This window comes from Saccopteryx leptura, chromosome 6 (assembly GCF_036850995.1).
Source record: "Saccopteryx leptura isolate mSacLep1 chromosome 6, mSacLep1_pri_phased_curated, whole genome shotgun sequence".
NCBI lineage: Eukaryota > Metazoa > Chordata > Mammalia > Chiroptera > Emballonuridae > Saccopteryx > Saccopteryx leptura.
In genome coordinates, this window is record NC_089508.1 from 125,420,362 (window position 1) to 125,434,910 (window position 14,549).

The window sequence follows — 14,549 nt, forward strand, 5'->3', positions numbered from 1 at the left end:
CCATGGTCAAGGCACATAGGAGAAAGCAATCAATGAACAACTAAGGTGTCGCAACAAAAAACTGATGATTAATGCTTCTCATCTCTCTCCGTTTCTGTCTGTCTGTCCCTATCTATCCCTCTTTCTGTCTCTGTAAAAAAAAAAAAATCAGCATATTAATGTTTCACACACAAATACGTGATACATAGACTCCAGCAATAAAAACATCATGTAAGCAAACCAATAGACTATAATTCAATATAAAAGAGATCAATAAATATAAGAATCCCTGTTCTCAAAAAGCTTATAACCTTGCATCAGGAGATAACAATAAACAACCATACGATAGGGCAGAATATCTTAAAATACAGAACGCAGAAACAGTGTACAGTTAAAATGGTAGGACATGAAGAGACTCTAAAGCAGTGGTCCCCAATCCCCGGGCCACAGACCGGTACCGGTCTGTGGGCCATTTGGTACCAGTCTGCAGAGAAAGAATAAATAACTTACATTATTTCTGTTTTATTTATATTTACGTCTGAACAATGTTTTATTTTTAAAAAATGATTAGATTCCCTTTGTTACATCTGTCTAAGACTCACTCTTGACACTTGTCTCGTAAGTTCGACAATTATATTTAAAAATACCACCGTTTTTACGCAGATCGCATAATTTTATTTTGTGCATTAATCCGTTCCACCCTAAAGGCCGATCCGTGAAAATATTTTCTGACATTAAACCAGTCCGTGGCCCAAAAAAGGTTGGGGACCACTGCTCTAAAGCAAATATGTCTCAATTCAAATGCCAAGTATGTATTATGTATTAGGCTGCCTGCAAGGTTGTACTAAAAAGAATTCTGGGGTGGATCTAAGTGCAATAAAAAAGAATGTTGTGATTCATTAGCAGATTCAATCATATTCACAGCATGTACACATGACAATCACTCTACCCAAAAAATAAAATTATTTGAATGAGTGAAAAAGAGATGAAGATTTTTCTTTCATGAAATAGAGAAAATAGTGAATGTTCAGAATACAATACCAATGTTTTTGAGAATATTGGTCTAGTTAAAATGCAAAACTTGTGTTAGGAAAATATCTGATGATAATATTTGAGCAATAGAAAGGGCTAAACTGAATGTAATGCTACTAGGAATATAGTATTTTAAGTGGTTTCCAACACGGGAGATTGTCACATCAGAAAGCACAGAAGACAATCTTTAGTGTGTAAGAAGTAAAAATCGCAATTCTGACATGTTGTGTATCTTACATCATCTTAAAAAAATATAATTAAGTTTCACTACTCTTTAGCATATTGACTTGACACTTCAGTAGGTATCAGTCAGGTATCAGATAGAACAAGTACAGTAACCTAGGGGAAAAACATAAGTAATGCAGCATGAAGGAACTAACAGGGTACTCTCGTTTATTTAGTAATTTTCAAGTGAACTGCAGTTTATGCCATCAATTAAGTAAGTTTGCATATTTGCATATTATTTAGTTTTAACTTATCTATCATAAAAAAGTCTAGCAAATAATATGTTAATTGAAGATTCATTCTAATGTTATCACAAGCAAACAAGAAAATGGCAAAGCTGGTATTTTTCTCCTCCTGGTATGAGATTTAAAGTTGACAATATAATTAGATCTGACATATTTATCTATACTAATTCCCTCCTCAAAAATATAGTTATGCTACAATTTTTTTCTGGTGAGAGTCAACATTATTTGTGTCTTTAATTTTAAGTATAATTTAATTCATCTTTTGCTCAACCTCTTCTATTATTATTTTTGTTTATATTTAATAAAATAGGTTTAGAACAATTGTAAAAATTAACAGAGGAAAATTTGGCCCTGGCTGGTTGGCTCAGCGGTAGAGCGTTAGCCTGGCGTGTGGGGGACCCGGGTTCGATTCCCAGACAGGGCACATAGGAGATGCGCCCATTTGCTTCTCCACCCCCACCCCCTCCTTCCTCTCTGTCTCTCTCTCTTCCCCTCCCACAGCCAAGGCTCCATTGGAGCAAAGATGGCCCGGGAGCTGGGGATGGCTCCTTGGCCTCTGCCCCAGGCACTAGAGTGGCTCTGGTCGTGGCAGAGCGACACCCCCCCCCACCGAGGGACAGAGCATCGCCCCCTGGTGGGCAGAGCATCGCCCCTGGTGGGCGTGCCGGGTGGATCCCGGTCGGGCGCATGCGGGAGTCTGTCTGACTGTCTCTCCCTGTTTCCAGCTTCAGAAAAATACAAAAAAAAAAAAAAAAAAAAAATTAACAGAGGAAAATCATGTTTTACTGATAGGTATATATGCTTTAATAATGTTAGAGATCAATGAAGACAAGAAGCTATAAAAAATAGTGTTATAAAACAACAATGTTTAAGGAAGGCCCATAAAAAGGCTTCAGAGGCACCAGAGAAATCTTACAATTATATGCAAATATTTATAGACATAAATTTTACACAAAGAAGAGCTCCTGCTTTCAACTGATTCTCAAAGAATCTCAAAAAATTTTACAAAAAAGGAATTTAAAACAAGTCTTTTAGAAAAAAAAATTTCTTTTTAATTGAGAGGCAGGGAGGCAGAGAGAGACTCCTGCATGCGCCCCGATTGGGATCCACCTAGCAAACCCCTGCCAGGCGATGCTCTGCCCAGCTAGGCGACAGCTCCATTGCTCAGCAACTGAGCTATTTTAGCATGAGGTGGAGGCTGTGGAGCCATCCTCAGCATTCAGGACCAACATTGCTCAAACCATCGAGCCATGGCTACAGAAGGAAAATGGGGGTGGTGCGAGAAGCGGACAATCACTTCTCCTGTGTGCCCTTACCAGGAACTGAACACAGAACTTCCATATGCCAAGCTGATGCTTTACCATTGATCCAACCGGCCAGGGCCAAAAAATAAATTTCCTAAGCCATGCCTAAGATGGGAAAGGTACTAAATCAAAAATATAGCAAAACTATTTCAAAGGATTAAGATAAGGGAATTTTTTAAACACACATAACAATTTGTTCTCTATGGAGGGTATAAGAATATAATAAGTAAACTCACTGTCTCTGTGTCTTGGGAAGAAAGCCTACCATTTCCATGGCCAGTTGTAAGCGTTCAAAGTCATGCTTCAAATCTTCCCCTTCCACTGTGAAGCAATCCTGCTTATTTAAGAAAAAAGAAAGGGAAACAAAATAAGATTGCTTATTTAAAACTAGCATAAACCACTCAGAAATACAGTAATTTTAGATAGGTACACCTATGCATAAAAATTAGAGCTGGTGAATACTCAGACATAGTCAAATTCATTAGACCTCTTATCTTATGCAAACTAAACACATACTTACCAAAATACCATGAAGTTACCATTTTTCTCCCTTTCACAATCATTAAAGCAAGAATCTCAAAAATGACATGATACCAATTTTAACTTTTAGTAGTTCTGAATGCTTTCGAGACCCAAAGCATTCAAGAGAGTTCAACTGCACAAACAAGTACTATTTATTCAACAAATATTTAATAAATTCCTACATATATGACAGGCACTGAACTAGATCCTCTTAAAAATAAATTTTAGAAGACGTAGTGATTTAGTTGATAAGTGGAATACAGATTTATATGATATAAAAACGTTTGTGTTATACCATTATTTGATAAAATATAAATAGCTCCTAATGATACAATATAAATATGGTAATCAATCAGCAAAAGAAAAAAAGTGTGCGCTACCAGATTAAAAAAAAATATTCCTTGTTTAGAGTAACCAAAAAAAAGTTAAACATTACATTGTACACTTAAGTCTTTAAATCCCTTTACTATATGTTTTCAGAGTCTATTACACTTCCATTGTCAAAAACTTCCTAACATGTATTCACTTTTGTAATGCCTATCATCCCACAGAATGTTGTATCAAACACTCAATAAACATATGCACTGTTATCTGCTATATTCACTTCTGATCTCTAGTAACGAGTCAGGGCCAAGAAGAAAGTTACTATTGAAATAAATATATAATCACTGAATTAATGAATAAGAACTGAACTGAATGAAACATTCCTTTGAGAAATAAAGGGCTCATTTATTTTTTAAAAAGTATCAAGCATCTACCTTGTATAACCTGCTTCAGACACTGTAAGAATAAGTTAATGCATCTAGATAAATACTTTTAAATATTAAGGTTTACAATACTGTTGAAAATACATTTATTTTCTATATGGAAAAGTATACATGCATAGTTTAAAACTTTAAATTCACTTCAACAAAAATTCTTTCTGAGAACCCATGCATATTCTGCCTATAAAATTTCTGGTAAGCGCCCTGGCCAGTTGGCCCAGTGGTAGAGCGTCGGCCTGGCGTGCAGAAGTCCCGGGTTCGATTCCCGGCCAGGGCACACAGGAGAAGCGCCCATCTGCTTCTCCACCCTTCCCCCTCTCCTTCCTCTCTGTCTCCTTCCTCCCGGGCGCTGGGGATGGCTCCTTGGCCTCTGCCTCAGGCGCTAGAGTGGCTCTGGTCGCAACAGAGCGACGCCCCGGAGGGGCAGAGCATCACCCCCTGGTGGGCAGAGCATCTCCCCCTGGTGGGCGTGCCGGGTGGATCCCGGTCGGGCGCATGCAGGAGTCTGACTGTCTCTCCCCATTTCCGGCTTCAGAAAAATACAGGAAAAAAAAAAAATTTCTGGTAAGCAAAAATATTTTAAATTTTTATTTATTGATTTTAGAGAGATAAACATCGATTTGTTATTCCACTTATTTATGCATTCACTAGTTAATTCTTGTATGTGCCCTGACTGGGGATTGAAACTGCAACCTTGGCATATCAGGATCATACCAACTGAGAGTTGGACCCAAAAATCATTAAAATATTAGTTCATAAAAATAAAATGAATTAGGCGACACTAAACCTTTGCATCAAAGTTATTTAAAACCAGCTTTAAAATAAAACTATTGAATAGATTTATTACCATTTAAAGAGGGAAAGTTAGTATTTACTAAATGTCTTCTACATATGGCAGAATCACTTGACGTACAGAATCTCACAAAATCCTCAAAACATAAAAAAATAAATATAGCTATGTATATATAATTGTATGTACATTTGTAGGGGAGAAAACAAACTCAAAGGTTAAATAACTTGCCTAAACAACATGATGGCCAAACCAAAATCTATACAGTTCTAAATCGTTTGCTCACTCCTATGTAACACTATTTGCTTAAGCTTATTTCAAAGGATAATCCTTAAAAGAAATTAAATCACCATCCCAATAGGTAACATCAGGTCCTCTGTTAAAAGCAACTCTCTCACTATAGTTTCCCTTAGGATCATTCATACAATTCCATAAAATGTATAGCACAGGTGGCAGAACAGTCCTTAACAATCCTCTTTCTATAATGCTAGTCACATAAATTCTAATAACTCAGAGGGAAACACATTTTGTTTGCCCCAAAATATAGTATGAGGAAGAGCTACAAGGAAGGAACCAAAAGATCCTCAGACTAACTGCTTGCTTTTAGTAACTTGTGGGCAGGGCGGGGGGAGGGGACAACAAATTATAAAGTTCAAACTAGAATAGACTTGAAAACAGAATAAACAGGAGGGTGGTGATGAAAGTAATGTTAAGGTAGTAGGAGAATATGGCTACAAAGTCCTTCCAGAAGAAAAAAGCAGATAATGGTGAGTCCAATGGTGGCAGCAATGGTGGACATTTATTGTGTACTTACTAAGTATTAAGCACTCTATCAAGCAAATGTATTCTAGATGCATTATCTGATTTATTTTTCTTTTCTTTTTCTGTTTTTAGGTGAGAGGAGGGGAGATAGAGAGGCAGACTCCTGCATGCACCCTGACCATTGGGCAACCCTGTCTGGGGACAATGCTTGAGTGCCAAGCTATTTTTAGCACCTGAAGCTGACATGCTGGGACCAACAGAGTTATCCTAAGTGCCTGGGGCCAACGTTCAAACCAATCAAGCCACTGGTTGTGGGAGGGGAAAAGGAAAAGAAAGGGTAGAGGAAGAGGGACAGAAGCAGATGGTCACTGTGCCTTGGCCCAGAATCAAACCCAGGACAGCCATTCATGGGGCAGATACTTGATCCACAAAGCCAATGGCCAGGGCCAGCACTAATTTAATACTCATAAAAATTCATGATAAAGACCATTATTAACCCCTTAAATAAATGATAGAAACAAAAGAAGTGACCAGCTCAGGTTCTCAAAACTGGTGGATAAGCTAGTATTCAAGTCAGGTCCGTCTACTTCAGACCCCAAATTCTTGAGCATTACTTAGACTATTTAATGAAGAGCAGATCAGTGCACAATTCCATTGTAAGCTCTGTACAAGCAATCAAGTCTTCTAGTGGCCATGAGTTTCTAGGTCTCCTACCTACTTCCCAATGAGGCATACTCACTTGGTATAATAAATATAAATGTCTAAAATTTCTTTTCCAAAACGTTAATTTTTTGCATTGAAAGTTAGAGAGATAGGTAAGAAGGGAGAGAAAGAGAGACAAAAAGAAGCATCAACTTCTTGTTCCACTTAGTTGTTCCATTTACTTATGTACTCATTGATTGCTTTTCATATGTGCCCTGACCAGGGATCCAACCCATGACCTCAGTATGCTGGGAAAATGCTTTTACCCACTGAACAACCTGGCCAAGGCCTATTTTCCAAAATGTTAAATATGAAACCATAAATTACTGGATTATAAAATGGTAATACAATTAAATTTTGAGGGGAAAAAATGTCTATAATTATTGATCTTTTTCAATTCTGAAAAAGGCTAGTTTTATAATTAGTGGAGTTTCTACTCACATGCAGTAAAAATCAAAGTCATGGTTATTTAAATCAAGGACTAAGACATTTTATGTATCCAGAAAGAATAGCTAATAAGTTAGTTCATTAGTTAATTAATAGATATAGAAGAACATGTGTTTTGAGCCTTACATCAGACCTAATTATAAACTGAAGAAAAGGAAAAAGATTTTTTTGTGCTTTTTATGAGTGTATACTTGCCCTTATAAATATAACAAATAATTATAAATATTCCTAATCATTTTATACTATATCATATATTTCCTTAAATTACTCAATTTAAAAACAAGACAATATAAAACAGAAAATATAAATATAGCCTTTTTTGCTATAAAATATTTCAGAAATATTATACATGCACTCATTATGTAAGGAGACTGTTTACTGACACATAACACAGGAAGGTAGTAACTTTGAAAAATAAACAATAACTATTACTCATGTGAGTAATAAAACCACTAAAAAATAATTAAAATAAGTAAATATCAAGGAAAAAGCCCCTGTGGTTCATAAGGATCCACATAAATGCTGAAATCAGGAATGCAATCAATTTACTATTTGTCAAAATAAATACTGAATGTTAGAGGGGGGAGGGGGAATCCCCAAAAAGTAAATTAACTGATTCTTAATCCACAAATCATATAAATGTATGTATATATGTATGTGTATATACACAAATAAATCAATTAAAAGAAATTAAACACTGATTTATCTTCTTTCCTAGACTGTTCACATGATAGCTGATTTTTTTTCTAAGTCATGAAATAGAAGCAAATGAGCAAGGAAATGGTCCTTTAAGAGGAACATATGGTATTTAGGTACATGTACTGACCGGCTCAGAATCATAGCAATAATCATCCCAGCTCTGTCTGAGGGGTTTCTTTGTTATCTGAAAGTAAGGCAGATTAGTTAGGTAGAAATAATGGTTATGATACGTCTCTAATAATCTATTAACCATCGTGTTTAGGTATCACTGCTGTTATCCAAAGAAAGTTATTTGGTATAGCAGCACAAAACAAGAAACAACTATGTAAATGATCAAATTCTGGGAAATGATATATTATTATAGCCAATCCATACTTACTATTTTCTAGTGACTCTGAGATTTATTAATCTCTAAGTTCCAATATTGTCTAATTATTCATCTTATGACAAGAATATGTATGGTATGGCCACTGATTACAAAAATATCTGGAAGAACAGTAATAAACTCTGAATTTCTCTAATACTAATAACTATCAGCTCATTTATGGGTAATTACTACTTTTTAAAAAGGAAAGTAATTAGTCACCCAAATATGCAAATAGTTGAAACTACAAATATGTCACTTCAAAATTAAGAAGTATCAGTTATACAGCATGCAGTGTATCTTTTCAAGCTTTTATATAATTATTTACTGATTTTAGTGAGAGAGGTAGGAAGAAAGAAATAGGAACATCAATCTGTTCTTGTATGAACCCTGACCAGGAATCAAACCATCAACCTTCTGCACTTTAGGACAATGCTCTAACCAGCTGAGCTATCCGACCAGGGCTCATGGTGTATATCTTGAAAAGAGTCTAAGATATTACTTTTATAACCTTAAATACATATTATAATCTTTGATCCATTACCAAAGTATCAACTTGCTTACAAATCGCCATAAAAACTTAATTACTGTAAAGAAATGCCTTTCCATAGATATTACATCTTGCCTCAAAAAGTTAAAATAATAAGAAGACACAATTTTTTATTTAGATGATGTTCTGTCAGACCAATTCCATTAATATTGGTCCTAGAATTTTTGCTATTAATATAAGGGATAAACTTAGAGAAACCGATGTAAAGTTCTGATAATTACTACTTATTATAGAAGTTTAGGGAGTATAATATGAGTTTCAAGGGAAGACACAAATTTCCTAAGTAATTTCCTCTGATGCATTTCATATTGAGTGTTTAATAGGATCATTCACTAAATTATAAAAATAATCATACTCTAAGTCAGTACCACAGTATCGTGCAAAAAGGTATACGTATTAAGACTTCAAAACATGAAAATAAGGTTTAAAGTAATCCCTTGAAGAGGGCAAGCATTAACCATTAGTAACATGCGTGGTCTGTAAAAGGTAAATCACTTTGAAGAGAGTAAACCATTTTTCTAACATGGAGATACCTACAAAAAGCAAAAGGCATAAATACAACTTTTAAAACTCATGAGAGTAATGATTTTTAAATTTGAGAACTACATCATACAAATTTTTACACTGCATGTTTGAAAACACTTAATATCCATTAACAGATTTGGAAAAGAAGGTACTAAAAATAATAATAAATAAAACTGTTATCAAGAGCTAAAATTTAATAATGCCCTACATTTGAAATGCTTCTCATTAACACTTACCTGATTAAGATAATGATATTCTTCTGGTTGTTTAAGATGGAATGCTAATCTCTCTTCTTCACTTGCTCCTGCCAGGAGGTAATAGAACACATGATAGTTCCTGTTGAAAAAAATGAAGTATGGCTTTGTAATGAACATGACCTATGGTTATCATTTAACTGGAAAAAAAAAGCAAACATTAATTACTAAAATGTTTTTCAGCTTTGCTTCACTTTTTAACACAAAGGTGATAAATTCAATATTTTCAATAAAATAAAATGTTTTGGATGCTGAATTTAAAAGTGGGGTGAAGGCAGCAATATGGCAAAGATAGAACCTCTGAAAATTCCTTCATAAAACCAATTAGAACACTAACAAATTTGTCAAAATCAACTTTTTAGAATTCTAAAAATTGAGCAAATGTTTACAACAATCCAGGGAGTGTTTACACAAGAAAATCAGCTAGCCTGACCAGGTGGTGGCGCAGTGGATGGAGCGTCGGACTGGGATGTGAAGGACCCGGGTTTGAGACCCCAAGGTAGCCAGCTTGAGTGCAGGCTCATCTGGTTTGAGCAAAAGCCCACCAGCTTGAACCCAATGTCGCTGGCTCCAGCAAGGGGGTGCTCGGTCTGCTGAAGGCCTGCGGTCAAGGCACATATGAGAAAGCAATCAATGAACAACTAAGGTGTTGCAATGCACAATGAAGAACTGATAATTGATGCTTCTCATCTCTCTCCGTTCCTGTCTGTCTGTCCTTGTCTATCTCTCTCTCTGACTCACTCTCTGTCTCTGTAAAAAATAAAAAATTTTAAAAAATAAAAAAAATAAAAAAAAGAAAGTCAGCTAAATCTCAGTAATACTAGTAAGGTTTTGTGGCCTTCTAACTTGTCCTACTTCATCTGCTGTTCACTAGATCCATGGTAGCCTTCAAAACCAACAGTTGACAATCTTTTTTTCTTTTTTTAAGAGAAACCAGAATTTTTTTAAATTTAATTTTATTTATTCATTTTTAGAGAGGAGAGAGAGAGGGAGAGAGAAGAGAGAGAGAGAGACAGAGAGAGAGAAAGAGGAGGAGCTGGAAGCATCAACTCACATACGTGCCTTGACCAGGCAAGCCTAGGGTTTCGAACCGGCGACCTCAGCATTTCCAGGTTGACACTTTATCTACTGCACCACCACAGGTCAGGCCGACAGTTGACAATCTTGTCAACATTAGAAACCAGGCAGCCTCCAAAGGGGACAGATCTGGGTTGGAGCTCGTTCAGAACCTCATTTCATGAAAAATATCATTATCTGAACTGTCTGAAAAAAGCTATGTTGAAAACTTTCTTTTGTTTGACCTGATGCAAAGTAAGCCCAGGGTTAAAGTCTTTTCCGCAGGGGCATTTATAGAAAACAATTACAATTTTTTAACATGTCACTGTCTTGAAGCAGTGGATAAATGTTGGGGCAAACAAAAAGCTAACCAAAACCTTAAAGAGAAACTCTGAGGCTCTCTACACAGTCTTTTTTTTTTTTTATTTAAAGGACCAATATATTGCCAAGAATCTAGATGGCCATGCACATATACAAGTCTATTGGCATGCCCAGGGCCACGTGCTAGCTCCACAAAGACCAGAAGAGGTGCTAAGCTCTCAGTTTTGGCTAACTTTGAGGGTCTGTACAGAAGAGAGTAAAGGTGAACACAGAATTTTAAAAGCCTATGTAAGTGTAAAAGGCAAGACACAGAGCCCTTACTCAAACTTACTATTTCCAAGCATTTAAGGAAATTTTAATTCTTGGAAATAGTAATCATTACCTAATCAAGCAGATTTACTTAAAAGCCCATATTCAAAAAAGAATACAGACCTCACAAAGTTAGCTCACAAAAGTGAAGAAACAAACAGAACAAAAACAACAACCGAAAATCCTGGGAAAGGGAAAATCTCATATTTAGAGCTGTTGTATTATTTAAAATGTCCAATATTTTAAAAAATTTATTGAGGTATGTAAAGAAACAAGAAAATATAGCACATAGAGAAAATAAAAAACAACACTAGTAACTGTCACTGAGGAAGCCCAGATGCTACTTATTAGACAACATTTTAATCAACTGTTTTAAATATATCCAAAGAACTAAAAAACCATGTTTAAGAGAACTAAAGGCAGCCCTGGCAGGGTAGCTCCATTGGTTAGAGCATTATCCCAAAGTGCAGAGGTTGCCGGTTTGATCCCTGGTCAGGGCACATACAGAAACAGATTGATGTTCCTGTCTGTCTCTTTCTCTCCCTAAAATCAATACAATAAACATTAAAAAAAAAAGAGAACTAAAGACAAATATGAAAATGATGTCTCATCATATAGGCTATTAATAAATACATAAAACTTATCAAAAAATCAAAAAGAAATTTTAAAGTTGAAAAACAAAAACAAAACACTAGAGAAGATCAACATCAGATCCAAACAGACAGAAGAATGAATCAGTGAACTTGAAGACAGGTCAACTGAGACTAGCCTTAAAACAGAAAGAGAAATGAAGAAAACTGAGCAGAGTCTCAGAGATGTGTAGGATACAATTAAGCAGACACTACTGGCATAATGTGGGACACAAAGATAAGGACAATAGGAGCCCCCAAAAAAGAAGAAAAAAAGGTGCAGAAAGAATATTTTAAAATAATTATATCCAGCGTGGCCTGTGGTGGCATAGTGGATAGAGCCTCAACCTGGAATCCTGAGGAATGCTGAGGTTGCTGATTGAAAACCCTGGGCTTGCCCAGTTAAGGCACATACAACAAGCAACAAATGAACACCTCAGGTGCCACAACCATAAATTGATGTTTCTCATCTCTCTCTCCTTTAAAAAAATTAAAAAACTGTTGTCTGTACTTGAGGTTCTTTGAAAACACCAACCCCTGAGTAGTGCTTGTAGTTTCTCAAGTTTTTTAAAATTAAAAGTCAGTGTATGACCCATTGTCTGGAGCTGGACACGCCTTTTTTGGTAACCTAGATTTTGGTGGTTATGCTTTGTGGTCATTACTTTGGACAATCAGGTGTGCCTGAGATCTTGTTTTCTGTGTTTCAAATGAATCTTCCTGTTGGGAAAAGTACTGTCTGGTGTTAGACATGACCCAGGCAGTCGGCTGAATCAGCGACTGACTGTTGTCTCTCATAGCTAACAACACCAGTTTCTCCCCCAAAGACGTAAGACCCTGCAAACAAGGTGACTGGAACAGTGGTGTGGCAGAGCTGGAAACCATACAGAGATAACTTCCTGCTGTTCTATGGGGGATTTTTCCTGAGTGAGAGGTTTCACGGGGGTCTGCCTACTCATGAGGAGGACGAGATATATTATTTGTAAGGGAGATAGATCTCTTTTGCCCTTTTGCAAATTGGACAGTTTGTATTCAAACGCTATAACTAGGGGGCAGTCATAATTGCATTAAAAGAAATAAAAGCAGGGCCATTGCAAGAGAAAGCAGTCTAGAGGTGACCCTTTTTAATGTGTACCAACAGCATGTCACAGACTGAGCAAATAAAACATAATCACCCAAATCCTTTTATCCGGGGATTTTGATGACATAAGCATTGTGGCCACGCCATTTTCTCCTCTAACCCTCACCGCAGCTGAGCACCGAGGGGTTCTGCAGAGGGGAGCGTGCATTATCTGGGAGCTGGGTGCTGACATTCTCTCAGTAGCACGCATGGGTCTTCAGAAGACTGCTGGATTGTCTGTGGCCCCTGTGTCTGTTGCTGTACAGGCGGAGACCTCCCTGTCTTTTCATTAAGGTGACAGTGGCCATCTCTCTCTCCTTTAAAAAAATTAAAAAACCACAACAAGGAATCCAGGAGTATATCCTTAGCACTCCATTAAAATATATTAGAAAGTTACTAATAATCTTCTAATAGTAGTACCTATAAGCTCTGCAAGTCTTTGAGACCATTCTCTTCCTGAAAGATTCTTCTCTTCATTTTGAAACTCTAATTCAGATTTTCTCATCTACTAGCCACAAAAGAAGTAACAGAGAAGTCTGAGTTCTAATCCTAACCATGCAGGTAATTAATTATGATAATGTTAGTTATTAATTACTGAGCTTCTATTTTTTATATATAAACATTTTATTTTTTAAGAGATTTTATTGATTGATTTTAAAGAGAGGAGAGAGAGAGAAAGGGAGGGGAGCATCAACTGTAGTAGTTGCTTCTCGAATGTGCCTTGTGACCAGGCAAGACCAGGGTTTCAAACCAGCAACCTCAGCATTTCAGGTAGACGCTTTATCCACTGCACCATCACAGGTCAGGCTATAACAGTTTATAAATTTTATTTCATTCAACCCTCTAAACACTCTACAATAGTTTTCTATTTGTACAGTGAGACTAAATATCGAAGGAAAGAATTTAAATAAGATGCCCAAGAAATATCCAATATTTGAATATGTATGTCTGTTTAACTTCAAACTCTGGATGTCAAATTTTGTCTCACTGAAACATGAAGCAAACGATTTACATCTCCAATATTTGTTTCCTTCATCTGAAAGAGATTACATACATCATCTTTGAAGTCCCATATACCTCACATATTATAATGAAATTAAAAGCTTTATTAAAATTTTTTCTCAAGTTACAGAGAGAACACTAAGACATGAAAAATGGTGGTCCAAAGGCACATGCTCACAGAGTATAAGATACCAGTTTTTCTGTTCTGACAATTGCCTAGAATTTAGAAAGGGCAACAATTCTATATACCCATTAAAAAATCTCCTAGCAGCCCCATAAAAAGTGCACTTTTCTGCCCATGACAGAAATAACAATTATATGTAAAACTATGTATAGTATAAACTGAATTAAAGGTCATAATATACAAAGTTCCTAAAAGTCAATCTGCATTATACAAATATTAACTTAAATGAAATATGTACCGTTCATTATGCTCTTGATAAACAAGTCTGGACTTCTCTAGAAGATATTTTTCAACATAGGCACTAGGAGAAAAATAAAAATTGGTTAATATAAAGTAGACAAATATTTTTCAGAGAAGATGAAAAAGTATAAAGGTGGCTACCCAGATTGTTTTAGTATATTTACAATTATTGTGTAATGGATGAACAGTGTCATAATGCTGTTATATGCATAAATTCATAAATCTTTTGTTTGCTTGTTTATAATAAAGCAAAATAATGTCAGAAATTGAAAACATCACACACAAGAACTTCCCATGATACAGACTTTACTTTCTTTCCAGGGTGATATAACACACTAGACATTCTTTCAGATACTATACTTTGGCCAGACTACTATTTTAAGAAAAGCTCAAAGAAAAAAAAAAAAAAAGAAAAGCTCAAAGATATACTATACATATTCATGCTATTGCCACATTCCGGAACCAATTTAATGATTATTTATTGATTTAGTAAGTAAGCATTAATTATACACTGTGCTAAGCATTGT

General features: G+C 35.9%; 1 protein-coding gene across 5 annotated transcripts in view; it reads right to left on the reverse strand.

Moving 5' to 3' along the window:
* The window catches only part of MYO9A (myosin IXA), a 301,246-nt gene that overhangs the window by 196,535 nt on the left and 90,162 nt on the right, over positions 1-14,549 (reverse strand). For 4 of the 5 annotated variants that reach the window (XM_066388530.1, XM_066388531.1, XM_066388528.1 and 1 more), the window contains exons 4-7: positions 14,021-14,083; positions 9,147-9,246; positions 7,599-7,655; positions 3,022-3,119 (exon numbers count right to left, since the gene is read on the reverse strand). In XM_066388530.1, coding sequence (XP_066244627.1) covers positions 3,022-3,119; positions 7,599-7,655; positions 9,147-9,246; positions 14,021-14,083 — 318 coding nt within the window. The remainder of the gene's footprint in view (positions 1-3,021; positions 3,120-7,598; positions 7,656-9,146; positions 9,247-14,020; positions 14,084-14,549) is intronic. The other variant, XM_066388529.1, reaches the window with a different exon arrangement.